General features: G+C 35.7%; 3 protein-coding genes across 3 annotated transcripts in view; all 3 read left to right on the plus strand.

The window, feature by feature from the left end:
• Positions 1 to 3493, plus strand: part of LOC110094994 (methionine aminopeptidase 1D, chloroplastic/mitochondrial-like) — a gene marked incomplete at its 5' end in the record, with an annotated part of 18471 nt that extends 14978 nt beyond the window's left edge. Inside the window, 1 exon segment of the mRNA XM_028695164.1 lies at positions 3183 to 3493. Coding sequence (XP_028550997.1) covers positions 3183 to 3328 — 146 coding nt within the window.
• Positions 3494 to 4660: 1167 nt separating this feature from the next.
• On the plus strand, positions 4661 to 11891 carry LOC110115567. The gene is made up of 2 exons (XM_020848834.2): positions 4661 to 5204; positions 11704 to 11891. Exon 1 carries the CDS (start codon positions 4725 to 4727, stop codon positions 5163 to 5165), a length of 441 nt encoding a protein of 146 aa, XP_020704493.1. The 5' UTR covers positions 4661 to 4724; the 3' UTR covers positions 5166 to 5204; positions 11704 to 11891.
• A 4415-nt stretch (positions 11892 to 16306) lies between these two features.
• LOC110115678 lies at positions 16307 to 17314 on the plus strand. Its single transcript, XM_020848990.2, has 2 exons — positions 16307 to 16681; positions 16794 to 17314. Exons 1-2 carry the CDS (start codon positions 16505 to 16507, stop codon positions 17214 to 17216), a joined length of 600 nt encoding a protein of 199 aa, XP_020704649.1. The 5' UTR covers positions 16307 to 16504; the 3' UTR covers positions 17217 to 17314.
• The last annotated feature ends 1083 nt before the right edge of the window (positions 17315 to 18397 follow it).

The following is an 18397-nucleotide window of genomic DNA, read 5'->3' on the forward strand; positions in this document are numbered from 1 at the left end:
AATCTTTCCCTATAACCGAATTGATTTTTGAAACATCCTTTTCATTGTTGAGTTTGGGCGTGAAGCCAACATCTAGTTGGCTAATGCCATCATCAATGCTGGAAACTTTGTAGCTACTATACACTTAGGTTGCTACAAAGCCTGTTGCTGGCATAAATGTTCGATGACATACTATAAGGCCTTAATGCTGAAATACCTACACAATGTGCACACTCGCTCGTGTAGTGAGTAAGAACTTGTAAAACTGTCGCAACTATGGAGGATCTTTTGAAAAGGACCATAGTATCTGAAATACTGAATTATCCATAAGCCCCAACCATGAAAGGGAAACACTAAGCAAAAGTTTTCTGCCATTGCCTCCAATCAACACCGCTTCTATTGCCAAAGTCTCGCACTTGGAAAGCGTAATGATGAAGCTTTTTCTTGTAGAAGAAAACTATCAAAAGAAGGTAGAGGGTAGAGGCGGAATTTGAGCTGCAGCTCAACAATTATTGTTGGAGCAACCTCTAACGCCTTAGTATCTAGAGTTGGAAGCAAATATTTCTGACCCGGAATAAGTTTGAAAACTTAATTTTTAGTATTTAAAGAACATCAAAATTTCTTTATTAGTGAGGAGGTATTTTTAAATATTTATTTAGGTTGACATCGTACTTCGCATCATGATCTAAAAATAAATATTTAAAATGATAATTCCTACTTCGCCCGTCACTTTTTGTCTAATTATGTCTGCAAATTAAGAAAATGGTAATGCCTTCAATTGAGCGCATATATAACAATTCCGAATGTTGGAGGTTCGTCTCCTTAATTTCCCAAGATTTTGAATGTTAAGTCAAAGGACTTCAAAGGCTTCCTTTGGGACAACTTTTTTACTGTTTCTTAAAGCAGTTTTTTAATACAAAATTAAAATTTTCATACTAAAAAACTGTTTTAAGACGCAATAAAAAAGCTGTCCCAAACAAAGCCTAAGAGTGACAGTTTCAATAAGTCAAGTTTGAGAAGCACAAGCTTCTCGAGCTCGAGTCTAGAGCTTGAGCTGATGTATAAGGTTGGATTTAATAAATCCAAATGTGATAGAATTGCTGACAGTTTCTCTTATTCAAAAGTCAGAAAAAAGCCGTACTAAAAAGGCTCCTGTCTTTTCAATATGATTGTAGGACCTGCCAAGTTCTAAGCCTATCCAATTTAAAGAGCTAGAGTGACCCTAATGTAGAAGATTCTCTGAATTGGTTGACGGGTTAAGGCAAAGTCGAAGAGACAATCCTCACTCTATAAAGCATTCATACAGTCACTTAAAATGATTTCTAAATATCCAAGCTAAGAACTGAAGGTCATAAAAGAAGATTCTAAGTATGCAAACTTCAATAAACCTGATTGGAAAAAGCACAATTCTCAACGACTCAAATTTAAGGGCTTGAGTGGATGTATAATGTCAAACTTAACAGACCTAAATATGATCGAGTTGCTGACAGTTTCCTTTACTCAACAGGTCATGATAAATGCTATAGTACAAAAGCTGCCATTTCGTTAATTTGATGGCAATAGATATCAAGTTTCAAGCATTCAAATTGATAAATCTAAGGAGGTCTTTTCAATTGGTCAAAAGGTTAATGTTACATAAAAAAAATGATAGTTACTCAAAAGGAACCTCTAAGTCAAGTTTTAAGTTATCAGCCAAGTCAAAATCTCTAATTCCTTCCGCAAGTATAAAAAAGTGTAAAACGAGGGTTGGAAGAATTTTTCTTCTTCAACAAGTTGGACAAAGCATAAAGCAAACATCCAAAGAAGTTATCTAGATGTTTTGTTCAAAGCTCGAGGCTGAGTTGAGGCTGATTTGGTTAGAAAATATTAGAAATGATATTTTTTTATTAGATTTAAATGAGAATTTTACTCTTAATAGGACAATAGAGAAAAAAGATTCATGTAGCCGACCCCACGTAGTGAGATAAAGACTTGATGTTATTGTTATTGTTGTATGAATTATGTATGTACCTGTGTCAATCGTTAACAAATCACTAATAAATTGTTTGGACACATATTTCTTACAAACCTAGTTTGATTGGCCTAACTTAGCCTGGTTCGCTTTCACTTCCACAAAATGAGGGCGCACTATGCCATTAGCTCGCTTCCACTTCCCTGACTTGGCCAATACCACTTTCTGCCCTCTGTTTGAATCGTGGAGGAGAGAGAGGCCATAAAAGGGTTCAATGGTTACAAGAGGTTGGGAAAATTTTATGATGTTGCCGCCCTTTAGAAATTTTTTTTTTTTTGGGACATTTAGGCCATTTAAGGCAAACACACACACAACGCATACACAAAGACTCGAATTCAAGACCTCTTAGTTGGAAGCATAAGCTCTCAACTAACAGGCCAAGATGAGCTGTGTTTGCCCTTTAGAAAATTTTCCTCATGGAACATCCATGGGTCATGTCTGCAATATCTTTCGGGATGACGGAAGCGATGATCCCAATATTTTATGGGGCATAATCAAAAAAGAAAAAAACACATATACAAATACACACACAAATACGCGCGCACACACACGATGAGATTGATTGTAACGCCGATGTAGTTCTTGCGGGCATGTTATAATATTAGGGTATTGCACCGCGACGGGTGTCTAAAAGAAAAGGATGAAAAAACTAATTTTACATCAAAAAATTATAAACAATATTTTTTTATTGAATTTAGACTTCTTTTGAGACGACTTTCTTTTTGCTTCTTAATGCATCTTTCTATTAAAAAAATTAAAAATTTTGTACTAAAAAACCGTTTTAAGAAGCAGTAAGAAAGCCGTCCCAAATGAAGCCTTAATCATAAACTAAAAGTAGTAGTGATTTTGTGCACTGAGGTTACGTTTTGGACGATTTTCTTACTGCTTCTTAAAACAACATTTTAATACAAAATTAAATTTTTTTTACACTAGAAAGCCGCTTTAAGAAGTAGCAAAAAAGCCACCCCAAATGAAGCCTAAGTCTCCAAAATCCTCTCGTAACAGTTCCCATTTTTCGTTGTATTGTTGATGGCACTTGCATGTTGGAGATTGCCCCATGTTTCTATATTGATGAAATCTCTGGATCTTCTGAACTCCCAATGAAATTTCTGTTTCCTTCTAGTTTTTGATTCATTCAACTAAATTTCATTTTATCAGTTCGAAATCTGTAATTCATCATTAAATTCTGCAGAGCCCATGCTTACAATGGGAAGCACACAGCCTGTGATTTGGTCTGATGACTGGACCGCTGTAACCAAAGACGGAAGCTTATCAGCGCAATTCGAACATACCTTGCTAATCACAGAAAATGGTGCAGAAATATTAACCAAATGTTGAAGAATATGCCAGTGCTATGCTGAAAGGGTACAATGCTGCCAGGTTATTTTTATTGTTTGGTCCTTTTTGTATGGCGGACGTGCCATTTATTTGTTATAAAAAAGCCATATTTAGGATCATTTTTTATTATTTATTTTTATTTAAATATATTTCATTTTTAGGATACTTAATTGGCCTTTAAATTATTAGATTTTATTCATATAAAATAATTAAATAAATACATCATAGATCCCTATCTATATAAATTGGAATGATTATTCATTCATTTTGGTTTAAGCCTTGCCTTCCATTTGCCAAATCAGAGAGACTTTGGGTATTGTTTAGGACACTTGTAGTGTTTTATAAAGTTGGTCGTGGAGAAAGCAACTTTACTCTTATGGTTGTAGAAATCAACTTTCATCATAGAAAATTTTGAAAAATAATAAGTACGAAGAAAATAGTAGTCAAATAAAACTATAACTACTGTCTCAAAAAGTTTTCCGATACAAATCCTTTGTTTTGCGGGGAATGGCATGGCTATTGAATTCTGACTCATGACTCATAATGGACTGGTCAGCCATGAAATGATTAAATGCTTATGCTCTTATTTTGCAAAGTTTATTGCCTTTATGAAGGCATGATGTTGAAGCTATGTTCGAACGAGTTTTGGTGTGCCAACATAATAAGATTAAGGCTTCGTTCGGGACAGTTTTTTTATTGTTTTGTATAGTTATTTTTTAGTAAAAAATTTCTTAAAAGTGAAGAAAAAATAGTAGTTTAAAGTTGTCTCAAACGTAGCTTAAGCATGAAAATAAAGTTGGTTAACTTTGCCAATTCCTTTGAAGCTTTCAACGTTAGTATGATGGATATTATTAGAGGCCTTCCAAAGCTAGTTCTAAATAGGGGTCTAAAGCTTCGAATCTCCTCTACTATGACCTCGCCTCTTCAGTGGGGCAAAGCAAGTGTGGACTTGATGTCGGTGGGTGGCCTTGATAGGTCCCGCTGGTGAATTAGTTACGCTACCAAGCGCTCTCTTTGAAGTGGCAATGAGTAGATACCCTTGATCCCATATATATATTGATTTAACTTGTGATGATTATAGTCGGCAGTTGTGGCATTCAATAAGATGATGATGATGACATCGATGATTTATAGTGGCATTGGTTGAGAATGTTAAAACTCAAGATATTTCAATGTAGTTTTAAGTATTTTTAAAAATAACTTGATTTTTTAAAAATAAAAAATAAATAAATAGGCCGATATAAATGAGCAATTTATTATTCTAAAAATTTAAATTTAATAAATTTAATTTAGTTCTCTGAAAAAAAAAAAAGAATTTAGTCTAAGGCAGGGATCAGTGAGATTAACAAGCCCCATGATCTTAGCCGGGTACCGTAAGAAGTAAAGAAGACCAGAGATGGGCAAGGGCCGCTCTCATGGATGGAGCGTTTTCGACACAATAAAGGCCTTCCCCTCCTCACCCGAAGCCCTAATGGCTGAAATCGATGCAGCCATTGCCGCCGTCGAGTATGGCCATGCCACCGCTCTCCTATCATCATCGTCTTCATCTCCATTCCCACCTATTGCAGCTGAGACCAATAACGCGGTGAGTAGTGCCTTTGGGCCCAGAGGATCCTCCCACGATGCACGGCTGGCGGAGGAGTCCTACCGCGCAGCGTGCTCTGCCCTTGCCACTGGCCGACCGGACGCCGCTCTCCGATCCATCCGCGTCGCCCTCGCGAGTTGCCCGCCGGACAAAACCTCAGCAGTGGCCAAACTTCGATCGCTTTCTTCCATCGCATCCTCTCAGTTGCAGAAACAGAACCAACAGCATCAGCAGCACTCGCCACTGCTCTGATGGTCAGAACTTAACCGCGTCTTCTTCTTAGTGTTCTTGGTGAGGTTCTTGCCTATCCTTTGCTTTATTCTTGAATTGTCGGAGTTTTTCTTGGAAAAAAGAACTGAGTTTGGAGTTTAACATTTGGACAAGAAGCATGGGGCATGTGATCATTTTTAATAAAGGTATTGAAATACCACATACCATGATTTCTTTGGAGCTAATGTTGTTATCTGTAACTCTGGATTTAATGAGGTACTGTCTTACAGTGATTGGTGATGGAACCAGTCCTGTTGAATTGGTAAATGGTTTCTCGTTTATCTAACTAAATTCCTGTGAAGATGTTGTTGCACTCATGCTGGCTTGATTTTGCTAAGTTGGAAGTTTAGATAAACGAAGAGGATTGACAATGATGGAATACATTTGGATGATGTTATTTGATTATATCTTGAGTGTAATGTTATCTTAGGAATCTATTTCACTTGTTTGATGGCCTTTTAAGATTGCAGCTATAAAGATGTAAAATCTAAATAGCTGCCATCTAGATGTTAAACCAAATCTCGTGGAAAATCTAAAAGAAGCTATTTGATGGCTAACAGAAAGATACAAGAAAAAAAAAGTTTTAATTCAATTTTGACTGTCTCACATAGCATTGCAATTTTACTTAAAAAGAAAAAAAAAAAGAAAAAAAATGACAGCTGTTATATTTCACTAAGTATATTATTCTAATCCAGAAAAAGAACCAAAAAAATCCAAAACAATGACTGTTTTAATGGATGAAAGAAATGATGAAAATAAAACAATATGTTGAATCACCATTATCATTTTTGATGCATTGCAATCTTACATATATTAACAATAGGCCAACCAAAAAAAGTTTGATAGATCACCCCATCACTAAATTATTAGGTGATTCAAGTTCCATGGCTTGTGAAGAATTCTTAGTCACATTAGCATCTTGGTGTTTGCACATTTGCACTGATATTTGGTGGCTTTGACTGAGTTTAGAAAGAGAAAAACCTCTTACTTGATGGCTAAGCAGACTTTTGGAGTCAAATGCTTCTTCGTTATTTTTTTTTTCTTGCACGGTCATTTTTCAAAGTAATTATTTGAGTTTCAAGCATGAAAGCTGCTTTGATATTGTCCTTTTCCTTGCCTCATTTAGCCATTAGAGAGCTTGCTAATCTTTTTTTTTTTTTCTAAATTTGTTTGTGTTTATACAGGGGTTTAGGTAGACCCTTAACTATTTATTCCATCTAAAAGGGTCTTTATAAGAAAAGTACAAACAAGAGAACATATGTGTAAATTACGAGTAAAATTTTTTTTTTTTCTAAATTTGTTTGTGTTTATACAGGGGTTTAGGTAGACCCTTAACTATTTATTCCATCTAAAAGGGTCTTTATAAGAAAAGTACAAACAAGAGAACATATGTGTAAATTACGAGTAAAATAACTACAAAGTTGACAAAATAAAAGGTATTCCTCCATAGTTGTATACGCTACTTGCATCTTATCTCTGAGATTACAGCATCAATATATATGTCTTCCTAATTCAGAAATACCATTGAACTTCTCTTCAATATTTTGAGAAACCTTCAATTCATATCCCTCTTTAACCATTGAATTTGTAGTTGCATTGCCTTTCCTCCAAATACTGTCAAATCAAACTTGAATATAATTAACAATTTCCTTATTCTCCTCATCATATAGAATCCTCCATGATCAATTTTTATCACTAAATACTGATTCATTTAAGGATAAAGTGTCCACATCTATAGACTCGCCCATAATTTTCAAACATATATTGCTAACAAAGTTCTAATTCATGAGCCCGTGTATACGGTTATATAAATGCAGAAGTTTTGACTCCCAAGAATCATAGAATGTAAGTTTGATTTTGCTTTTAGTATCTCATATTAAACCACAATTGGCAGAATTTCCAGGATTGCCTTTTGAGCAACAATCCTCATCCAATTTAACCTCCCCTAGGCAAGGTTTCAACCTCTCACAATTTTCACACTCCTGGATTCCTTTTTCTTCCATAGTTTATAATATGAGTACCAATTTTGTATCTTTTAAATGAGCCATCCTCTATTAGATTCACATCTCTGATAATTCTAATTTGATCATTGGCTTTCCATGCTACTATGCTCCATTGAAATTCATGCCCTTATATTCAACATCATTTTTCTTTAGTCATGTTAACCATACAATAAACATAGGTATCAACAATCTCAATTGATCACTATTGATGCAATCCTCATAACACCACCACACATTCAAAAGAGAATGAGTTTCATATAGTTTGGAACTTGCAGCTAAAATATTGAAGCATAATGATTCCATATCTGAGTCAAGGTCTAGCTTTTGATGAATAGATCTCCTTAGCAACATTAGCGCTGGGACAAACATCTGAAATTCAAACCTTCTCAAGTCCTGTGTCGACAGGTATTGCATCCTTCAAAAACCTCCAACAAAAATGACATTGCGGCTTTTATTTCATAGAGCTTCAACTAATGGATTGTTGGCTCTAGTTCCCTTCTTCTTCAATATCTTTTTATAACGTTTAACATTTGTAATTTCCTTAGACAATATTATTGGAGAATCGACAGGTTTGAGTGATCATATTCCTTCTTATAGTTGCCATGTGTTGGGATACGGCGAAGCAATAAGTCCATAAGATTTTAAGCCTTCATAATAATCCAGGTAAGACACGAGTCTCCTGACAGCATATTTACTCCCATTCATTAACATCATTATATCATCAGCAAAAGATAAGTGACTAATAGCTATAGGAAATCCCTCATGGTAATTCATAGATTGTTATTTATTGAACATTTGTATTAGCCCTCTGGAGCTATATTCTGCAACGAGTATGAATGGAGATAATGGGTCACCTTCCCTAAGACTCCTGCAGACTTTAATGATGCCACCGCTTTCCCAATTCAACAATTCTGATAATCAACAATTATGATTCGAAGTTTGATTACAGATTTGTCTTTTTCTCCTTTGGAGGGCAGAATTTTTGGGCTATTTATTTTGCAACCAGGTAGAGAGAGCGGCAAATCCTGAGCCCGTGGGCACTCTGTGTGCTCACTGTTTTTGGTTATGTGGCTCCTCTCTAATTTTGGTTTTTTTCTGGGTTGCTGATAGCTTGTATTTGGGAAATTTTATTTTCTTTCCCTCTTTTCTTTTGTGTCTTGTTCTCTTTTAAGTAGTTTTACTTAATAGTTCTGCTTACATGTAACTATCTCATTTTAATGAAAAGGGCTTTGCCCATAATTTTCCAAAAAAAAAAAAAAGTTTGATTACAGAAATCCACATAACCTTATTATATCAGAACTTTCCCTGGACCTTATCCTATGTTTTAACCAAGTCCAGTTTCAAAAATATACTGCCATCTCTAATATTTCATTTCAACTCAGTTGATTACTTTTGGGCTGAAAAAATATTATCTGTTATATTCCTGTCAGTAACAAACCCACTCTGATTTGGAGCAATCAATTTAGGTAGTAAGGCAGCAAGCTTGCGATCAAGTATCTTTCTGATTATTATAAACAGCTGAATAAGGGCTTATTTGTCTATATTTGGTCAAAGAATATGGATTTTTCACTTTAGGAATCAAGACATTAGATGCTATTTTAAAGAATCTTAGTAACACATTTCCATTAAAGAATTCCATAGTGTCTTCATACAAGTCATCTTGAATGAAATCCGGACATGTTTTATAAAAACAATGGGGTTAGGAGTTTCAATATTTGACCCTACTTGAAAAACTTCGGGTTCGAGTGAACTCATTTTCCCAACAGGTTGGGTTCGGGTTTTGTTTTCCGACCCATTTATAAAATCGGGTCAGGTCGGATTGACCCGGAAACCGAAATCAGCCCAATATGTTATTCATAAATAGACCATATTAGCCATCATTGGTTGCAAGGAATGGTAGTATTCATCTACAAGTGAACAAACACTGATATTGATTGCAGAGATATTGTAGCATTCGTTGTAAGCTTTTCGTATTTTACCCACGCATTACAACTATCGCACATCTTATTTATTCACCTGTGTGTTGATGTAGGCTACCAATTGCGAACTGCATTTATCATTGGTTCCTCTTGTATGTTGGATGGCAAATTGTCATTCAATGCACATCTGTATCTTCTGCTCACAAGGTGCTATTGATGTGGGTGTTGTGCTTGTCTTCGAATAATTGCTGGTTGTAGGGATGATCTGGCATATGCTACATATTATTCACTGGCTCGCTGCCACCCGTAGATGGACAATTGTAGCTTGATGGGTCTCTTACAGCTGCTTGCAGGTGTTCACACTCACAACGGATTGTTGATACCGGCTCACACATGAATCATTGCATCATAGGTTTTCTACTATATTTGCATATCTACTATAATCTTCTCAGATATGCTTATAGGGGAGCTACTGTACTTGCGTCGTATCCACCGATGTCATTCACGGGTGGTTTTAGTGTGCTTGTTAGTAGTGACAAGTTGTATGCAAATTGTTGGTATTGACTGCGAGGTATTGCTGTATTTAGTGTCTGTCACCCTTATGTGAGCTGTTGTATGTTCAATAGGTGTTCTGTAGAAAGGAGGTGTGGAATTTTTAGCTAATCAAGGGATCTTATTATGTCAAGTGCTGAAACCTTTTGAATAGGCCTTCAAGTCTTTTTATGACAGCAACCAAAGATTGAAGGGCCTATCTAAGGTATGTTGTTATAGCATATATAACACTCTTCAGTAGAGTAATTATCCCTCCCAGTGGCAATATTTGATATTTCCAACGATATATATTCTCTAGAAAACTTTTTTATCATGTCCTCAGGAAACACACTTTAAGCCTTTGAAAGAGACATCCCAAAGTATTTAATATCAATATTTTATTGGAGAATCGACAGGTTTGAGTGATCATATTCCTTCTTATAGTTGCCATGTGTTGGGATACGGCGAAGCAATAAGTCCATAAGATTTTAAGCCTTCATAATAATCCAGGTAAGACACGAGTCTCCTGACAGAATATTTACTCCCATTCATTAACATCATTATATCACCAGCAAAAGATAAGTGACTAATAGCTATAGGAAATCCCTCATGGTAATTCATAGATTGTTATTTATTGAACATTTGTATTAGCCCTCTGGAGCTATATTCTGCAACTAGTATGAATGGAGATAATGGGTCACCTTCCCTAAGACTCCTGCAGACTTTAATGATGCCACCGCTTTCCCAATTCAACAATTCTGATAATCAACAATTATGATTCGAAGTTTGATTACAGAAATCCACATAACCTTATTATATCAGAACTTTCCCTGGACCTTATCCTATGTTTTAACCAAGTCCAGTTTCAAAAATATACTGCCATCTCTAATATTTCATTTCAACTCAGTTGATTACTTTTGGGCTGAAAAAATATTATCTGTTATATTCCTGTCAGTAACAAACCCACTCTGATTTGGAGCAATCAATTTAGGTAGTAAGGCAGCAAGCTTGCGATCAAGTATCTTTCTGATTATTATGAACAGCTGAATAAGGGCTTATTTGTCTATATTCGGTCATAGAATATGGATTTTTCACTTTAGGAATCAAGACATTAAATGCTATTTTAAAGAATCTTAGTAACACATTTCCATTAAAGAATTCCATAGTGTCTTCATACAAGTCATCTTGAATGAAATCCGGACATGTTTTATAAAAACAAAGGGGTTAGGAGTTTCAATATTTGACCCTACCTGAAAAACTTCGGGTTCGAGTGAACTCATTTCCCCAACAGATTGGGTTCAGGTTTTGTTTTCCGACCCATTTATAAAATCGGGTCAGGTTCGGATTGACCCGGAAACCCGAAATCAACCCAATATGTTATTCATAAATAGACCATATTAGCCATCATTGGTTGCAAGGAATGGTAGTATCCATCTACAAGTGAACAAACACTGATATTGATTGCAGAGATATTGTAGCATTCGTTGTAAGCTTTTCGTATTTCACCCACGCATTACAACTATCGCACATCTTATTTATTCACCTGTGTGTTGACGTAGGCTACCAATTGTGAAATGCATTTATCATTGGTTCCTCATGTATGTTGGATGGCAAATTGTCATTCAATGCACAGCTGTATCTTCTGCTCACAAGGTGCTATTGATGTGGGTGTTGTGCTTGTCTTCGAATAATTGCTGGTTGTAGGGATGATCTTGCATATGCTACATATTATTCGTTGGCTCGCTACCACCCGTAGATGGACAATTGTAGCTTGATGGGTCTCTTACAGCTGCTTGCAGGTGTTCACACTTACAACGGATTGTTGATACTGGCTCGCACATGAATCATTGCATCATAGGTTTTCTATTTGCATATGTACTATAATCTTCTCAGATATGCTTATAGGGGAGCTACTGTACTTGCGTCGTATCCACCGATGTCATTCACGGGTGGTTTTAGCGTGCTTGTTAGTAGTGACAGGTTGTATGCAAATTGTTGGTGTTGACTGCGAGGTATTGCTGTATTTAGTGTCTGTCACCCTTATGTGAGCTGTTGTGTGTTCAATAGGTGTTCTGTAGAAAGGAGGTGTGGAACTCAGCTTGGTGTCGGTTTGAATCGAGGAAGGATCACGAGAGTGTAGGAGAAGAACTGACGAACGACGAGTTCATTCTCATTTTAATGCCAAGGCCGGTCGTACCGGAGGATAGGCGTCGACGCGACCGGAGGATAGGCGTCGACGTGGGGAGCTTGTCCGAAGTACGTCCTTAGATGACCGGATAGCTGCATATGCGATATTTGAGATGGATTTCCGGCTTACAATGTGCAGAGTTGGACACTGATGTTGAGTAGGTACAGGATTATTTTTTTTTTTTTTTTTTTTACAGGTCAACATATGCATCACCCTTTAGGTCATAATTCACGAGATTATTTTAAGGATTAGTAAGATGTCCACGCTACTGTCATTCGATGGATACCATGTGAACTGCTAGAGAAAGTGAAATGTAAGGTCAACCCAATATTTAAAGTTTTTGAAGGAGATTTAAGCAGACTGACAGGTGAAAAAAAAATCTTCTTGATGAAGAGATGCGATTCGATACTACATGTCCATAATTTCTGCTTCCTTTGTTCTCAGTTAAGTTTTCTTGTAAGTTGTAATCCAACTAAATGTATATTTAGAGTTTTTTTTCGCTACTCCCTGATTTTGGTGCCTAAATTATTATTTTTTAAGGTGCAATTATTGCCAAAATTCCCTTGCAATTTTCAGTGCTAGATCCACATGCCACGGCTGCTGAAATTTGCCCAGCGAATCTTGGCATAAGTAGCTATCCTTTTGTTTATATGATGAGTAGTAGGGAAAGCAGAAGACCTTTAGTCAAGTGGTCTTCTAGATTTATGTAAACTTCTATAAGAAAATGGAAGATGGTACTGCAGAAGTGCTAGGCAAGTTTATATCCTTAAAAGAATCTAAAAGGATTCTTACTTCCTTTTCAAATGCTTGCATGACTTTATGAATGTTTGAGAGCAATCCAATTTATTCATCTGTGCACATGTACCATTGCCTGCCCTCCCTACCCTCTATTTACACAGCTTAAACAAATCAGAAAGCATAAATTATAATTAAGGTGTAAAATAGTTGAGCCGAGCTTATTTAACCCCTTGACTTGAGCTGTTGAGCATGAATTTGATTAATTAATCTAGTTTGAGTTCGAGTCTGAACTCATAGAATTATTATGTTAATGTTATTAAATTTTAATAATATTATTATTTTTTACGTCATCCTGTTCGATCTTGATTTGACCGGTGTATTATAATATTTATTTGAATCATAATTATCTTCTCTCTTTCATAATGAGCTGGCTCATGAGTTGGCCCGAACTCATAGAATTACAAGTGAAATAACAAAGTATCACTTCATATAAAAAAGTGATATTATTTTTAAAATTTTATAACAATTTTTTATTTGAGCTCCAAAATCTCAATATATTTTATATCACTATTTTTTAAACAAGCTTACTCACGAGCTAATTAGTTAAATCAGGGCGGGCTTGAGTTTCATATGTTTGTTCATTGAGTTTGGCTCATGAGTTCTTTATTAAGTAGAGTTCAAGTCGTCTCATGAGTTGGCTTGACTCTCACTTCTAATTATGATAGTGAGGTGCAGATGTTTTGTTTCATCTTTAACATTCTCTTTTATCATAATTATGACTTATTTACTTTGATAAACAATGACAACATGTTTATCTCAACAGCTCCCTTGATATGCACGGAAATATGACAATCCTGATGACATAGCCATCTTTTCATTTGAAAAAGATAGCACTAAAACGACATCCTGGTGCTCTATACAAGTTATCTAAGGTTTCGTTTGAGACGGTTTTTTTCTGTTTCTTAAAGCTGCTTTCTAGTATAAAAATTAAAAAAAAAATTTGTACTAAAAAATCGTTTTAAAAAGCAGTAAGAAATCCGTCCCAAACGAAGCCTAAATGTACATTTTATTCCAGGTAATCTTACTATTTTCAAGCTTGCTCCCATGGAAAGAATGTGAAAGGGTTGCATTTGGTACCTAACATCATAGTTCTGGTTGAGGACAGGCCATTTAAGGCCAAAACTGATATATTAGAATAGTCTCTGTCTCTATTTCTTCTTTGTAGTTGATACGTCTTGAATTTGCTCTAACTTTAGCTTCAAGTGAAATTTGAAAACTATGGCCACCAAAGAATTTTCCGCAAAGTGCCAGTGGTAATTTCTTGGTTAAGTGCCTTTCTTCGTCACACTGAGCTTTTTGGGAGCTTTGACAGAGCCATCCCAACAAAAAAAAAAAAAAAAAAAAGATTACACCAAGAAAACTTGGAATGCCTTGTCTAATGTTCCTGTACTTAGATGACATGAACATTTCTGATATGATGGAGATGATAATCACCATAAATTGTATTTGTTTTTGTAATATTATGTATTGTAATGTAAGTATTCTGAAAATTATAGTTTTAAAGGATTTTTTTTTTTTTTTGGAATGGGGGTATCTACCTGCTGCTACTCAAAAGTTAGTGCTTGACAGTGTAATTAATTCATCCGCGGAACCTAGCGAGTACGAAACACGATCCAAACCCGACCCGGAAAAATCCAGGTTAGTGTCAACCCGGACCCGAAACGGGTCAGGTTCGAGTTCAACAAATCAATTCGTTTTAAAAATTGGGTTGGGTTTGGGTTGACCCAGTAACCCGAAAATGACCTGAAATTGACACAAAAACTCCTATTTGACTCGGAAACCCGAGATTGACCCTTTTTTTACTCGATTTTGACCCGAAAATTGAAGATTGACTCGATTTTTGACCTGAAAACTACCAATTTTAGGTCAACTTCGGGTCATTCGTGTCGGATCAGGTTGACCCGGATCCAAATCGGGTTGGTTTCGGGTTCGGAAACCTGACCCGTTTTTAAAAATGGGTCGGGTTTGGGTTGACCCGAATAGTGCCGGGTCAATTCCAGGTTCGACCCAAACCCCACCCGTTGACCCGAATTGACACCCCTACTAGCAAGGCCATCCATCGGCATCGGGCCCACGCTTGCTTTGCCCAATTGAAGAGGTGAGGCCGTAGTAGAAGAGGGGATTCGAACCTGGGATGGGAGGTTTCTAACCGGGCTCACCTACCAACCACCCTAAACCTTGATGGATAAATTTTAATGGAATTCTTGATCAATTTATTGTAAGGTACCTGCAGCTGGAGCAGCCTTTTAAACATTGAAAATAATTTCATTTGAAACTTGACGCTAATTCAAGTAACTTCAGTAGTTGTTAATCTATCAACCACTGCATGAGCAGTAAGATTCATATGGTTTCCTTCCATTTAACTAAGCAGTTTCAGGCCCCTACAATTTTTAAAATTCTAATAGCATAATTTAATGACTCTATATATAATAAAACCAACTATACATAATTAAGAACAGGTGGGCCAAACTAACTGGTGGAAATTTAAGAGGAACAGTAGTAACTAATAAAAGACAACCCAATTTCTTTAATTCATATATTTTGATTGAACTCTAAATAACAAAAGAAAAACAGAAAGAATTATTATGTGCGGACACCGGACGAGAGAACCGTCCGGTTTTATCTCTGTGAAAAGTAAGAGTCTAGTGATTTGCGCTTTTACTATTCATGCTGCGTTTTTTCTGTTCACAGAGACAAAATTGAACGTTTCTTTTTGTCTGCTCTCCGCACAGAATAATTTGTCGAAATTGAGAGGCTCTAATATCCTACATTCATTGATATTGTTGTCACCAAAATTCAGTTTTATCTGCTAAGGGGCCGGTCTAGGTTACGTTTTTAAACTTTTTTTTTTTAAATATATTTTCCAAAGAGTTTACTTTTCTCATCAGAATTTTCAACAAGAATTCAGCACATAATAGAAAAATAAGTGTAAGATGTATAGGAATGGACTATTTTATTAGAGATTATGTGCTGTTTTGATGTTGAAATTGTCTGATCAAAGCATTGGATTTTGATCCTCTTCAATTACTCGGGTAATTGCACTTAGAATTATCCTTATAAGAGTGGTTGCACCTATAATTACCTATCCCAACCATACAATTCATGTTAGAATAGTTTTAAGAATTTGACCTTAATCATTTAATATGAATTTGTTGATTGGGATATGTAAATGCATATGGTACAGTTATGCTGCTGATTAAAATTTCGTTTTAGTGCTTTCTAAAGTATTTTTTTTTTAAATAAAAAAATTATAATTCGAGAAATTTTTGTACTAAAAATTTGTTTTAGAAATCAATAAAAAATTGTCCAAAATGAAACCTAAATTATTACTCATATTCTGCTAAAACATTGTGCTTTTACTGTGTTTTGACTGTTCACAGTAGCAAAATTGAATGGTTCTATGTGTCTGGGTTCTACAAGTAATAATCTCACGGTTGGAGAAATTATTCTATGCGGACAACGAATGAAGAGAACTGTTCGGTATTATCTTTGTGAACAATAAAAGCACAGTGAGCTGTGCTTTTACTGTTCACAAAGATAAAACCGGACGGTTCTCTCCATACAACATCCACACATAATAAAATCTCGTAGGTTGATACTAATTTTTAATAAAAATCAACTATAAAGCTATAATTAATCATTTCGAGCTTAATCAAGGTGTCAATGTCAAGTATTTTCCTTATATTATACTTGCTAACTTTATCTTTACCCCAAAGGCTTTGAAAACCTTATTCAAAAATACAAAACTAGGTTGCAATGCCCTTGTCACACATTGCCAATTTCCCAACCACACTGCACATATAATATTAAAGTCTATATAAATGCATACATTAAAAGCCACAGGCTCTCACTAGATTTCATTCAGCTGACCTTCATAGCACAATGGCTCCTTGCTTTTCCCTTTGCTTTGATCCCCATAACCAACCAAAGCTCCCCTCCTTCCTTAAACCCTTCTGCTTCCCTTTCTTCCATGGCCCTTTCTCCCCTTCCCCTTCCTCTGTTTCTTTCGATGATGGTGACGACGGCGCCGCTGAAGACTCCGATCTTAACAATTATCATGTCTATATATATATACGATTCAAGCAGAGTTTATAAGAAATTCCTTAATAGGATTTCTGTCAAGGGGAAAATTTAAAAAAAAACTGAACTTTTGCTTTTTCTTCATGTTTAGGTGATCATCTTGGAGATCAGGCAACGGGCGATGAAGGCGAGAAGCGAGCCGAGGAGCTCCTTCGTGATCATGACGGCGGAGGAGTTCGCGAGGCTGATTAAGGCGGCGCCGCCGCCGAATATGAACAAATCCGATGATGCAGAGGACAGGGAGAAGAAGAAGGATGGAGAGTATGAAGGAGAAGACGAGAAAGATGAGGACTTCTTCTCGGTAAGAAGCTGCTTCTCTCGGTGCTCTACTGGAGACGAAGAGTACTGCTTGAGTGGTCGGACGGCGGCATCGGAGAAATGGTTCAGGGAGTGTGAAGGGTGGCCGTTTGGGCTGTGGCGGCATCGGAAAGTGGTGGTGCTGCCGCCGCTGCCGAAGTCCCCGGCGGACTCTTGGACTTGGCATAAGAGAAACCTGAATAATGTCAAGGTTTGACCAGCTTTTATTACTGCTTTAAAACAAGTGTAGTGGATTGGATTTGATGAACTGAAGGACATGGAAATAAGAAACTTGGAAGTATATTTTGATCCAAACTTAATGAAGTTGAATTTTAAAATTTCAAATTTTATTTTTTTAATTAATATAATATAATATTTATTGATTCTTTTTATATTTATATTAATTTAAATTTATTTTAAAATTACTGGTATATAAAAGCTATGCATAATAACATTATAAACATCCCAAACTTATTGAGCCCCCAAATTTATTGTTATTGAGCATGAGTTCAGGTGAAATGCATAGGCCTTGGAGTTGCTAAGGACTTCAATTTGTCCTAAATTTATTTATAGACCAACTATTCTCAAATTTATATTACATGTATTGAATTTATAGATATCAAGATAAAATAATTTAGGTTTTTTTATTACTTTTTAAAACCGTATTTTAGTATAAAAAATTTTTGAATTAAATTTCTGGGATTTTTACATACATAACATTTAAAACTATTCAAAATACATATTCAATACCCAAACTATTATATTTATTAATATAACACCTAAAACCTTCATTTTGTATCTATTATAACACTCGTCTTCCTCGTCTAAATTCGTCGCCTTCTCCATTGATTTCCCGCACGACTATCTTCTATTCGTTCGAGCAATCAGATTCACTCGCAAGTTCGTCGCCACTCATCTGTTCGCCTATTCGTCCAAGAAAAAAAATTATTTATATAAATATTCCACATGAAGATGTAAATCTCTTTTGATGTAAATAGTGAGATATCAATGCTACTTTTTATTACCTTAATTTTGATATATGAATCTTTTTCAAGTTTTTTGTAATGATACAACAAGTAAAACTTCGTTCCATCATCACCTCTTTTATGAATATTCTATTGAGATCTAAATAATAGTATTTTTGGATCATTAATCAAAGATGTCATACTAATATCTATCATTAAACCACCATAATCTAATTGAGTAAAACTTAATTGATTTGGGTGCACTAATTGGATCAACTTAGGGGCATCTTTGTTTGATCACATTTTGATCATGAGTGGAGATCTCTTTCATCATTTATTGAAGGTATCTATAGTGAACTCTACATATTTTGGATACTGATCATCATCATGGGCGGAACCCAATTGTTGGGGTTGCCCCCAACAAATAGTAAAG

The sequence above is a fragment of the Dendrobium catenatum genome, unplaced genomic scaffold (assembly GCF_001605985.2).
Source record: "Dendrobium catenatum unplaced genomic scaffold, ASM160598v2 fragScaff_scaffold_67, whole genome shotgun sequence".
NCBI classification, from domain to species: Eukaryota; Viridiplantae; Streptophyta; class Magnoliopsida; order Asparagales; family Orchidaceae; genus Dendrobium; species Dendrobium catenatum.

Coding starts and splice junctions, on each gene's coding strand:
- LOC110115567 (XM_020848834.2), top strand. CDS start 4,725: ATGGGCAAGGGCCGCTCTCATGGATGGAGCGTTTTCGACACAATAAAG.
- LOC110115678 (XM_020848990.2), top strand. CDS start 16,505: ATGGCTCCTTGCTTTTCCCTTTGCTTTGATCCCCATAACCAACCAAAG. Junction 16,682..16,793: donor CCGATCTTAACAATTATCAT/GTCTATATATAT, acceptor CTTCATGTTTAG/GTGATCATCTTGGAGATCAG.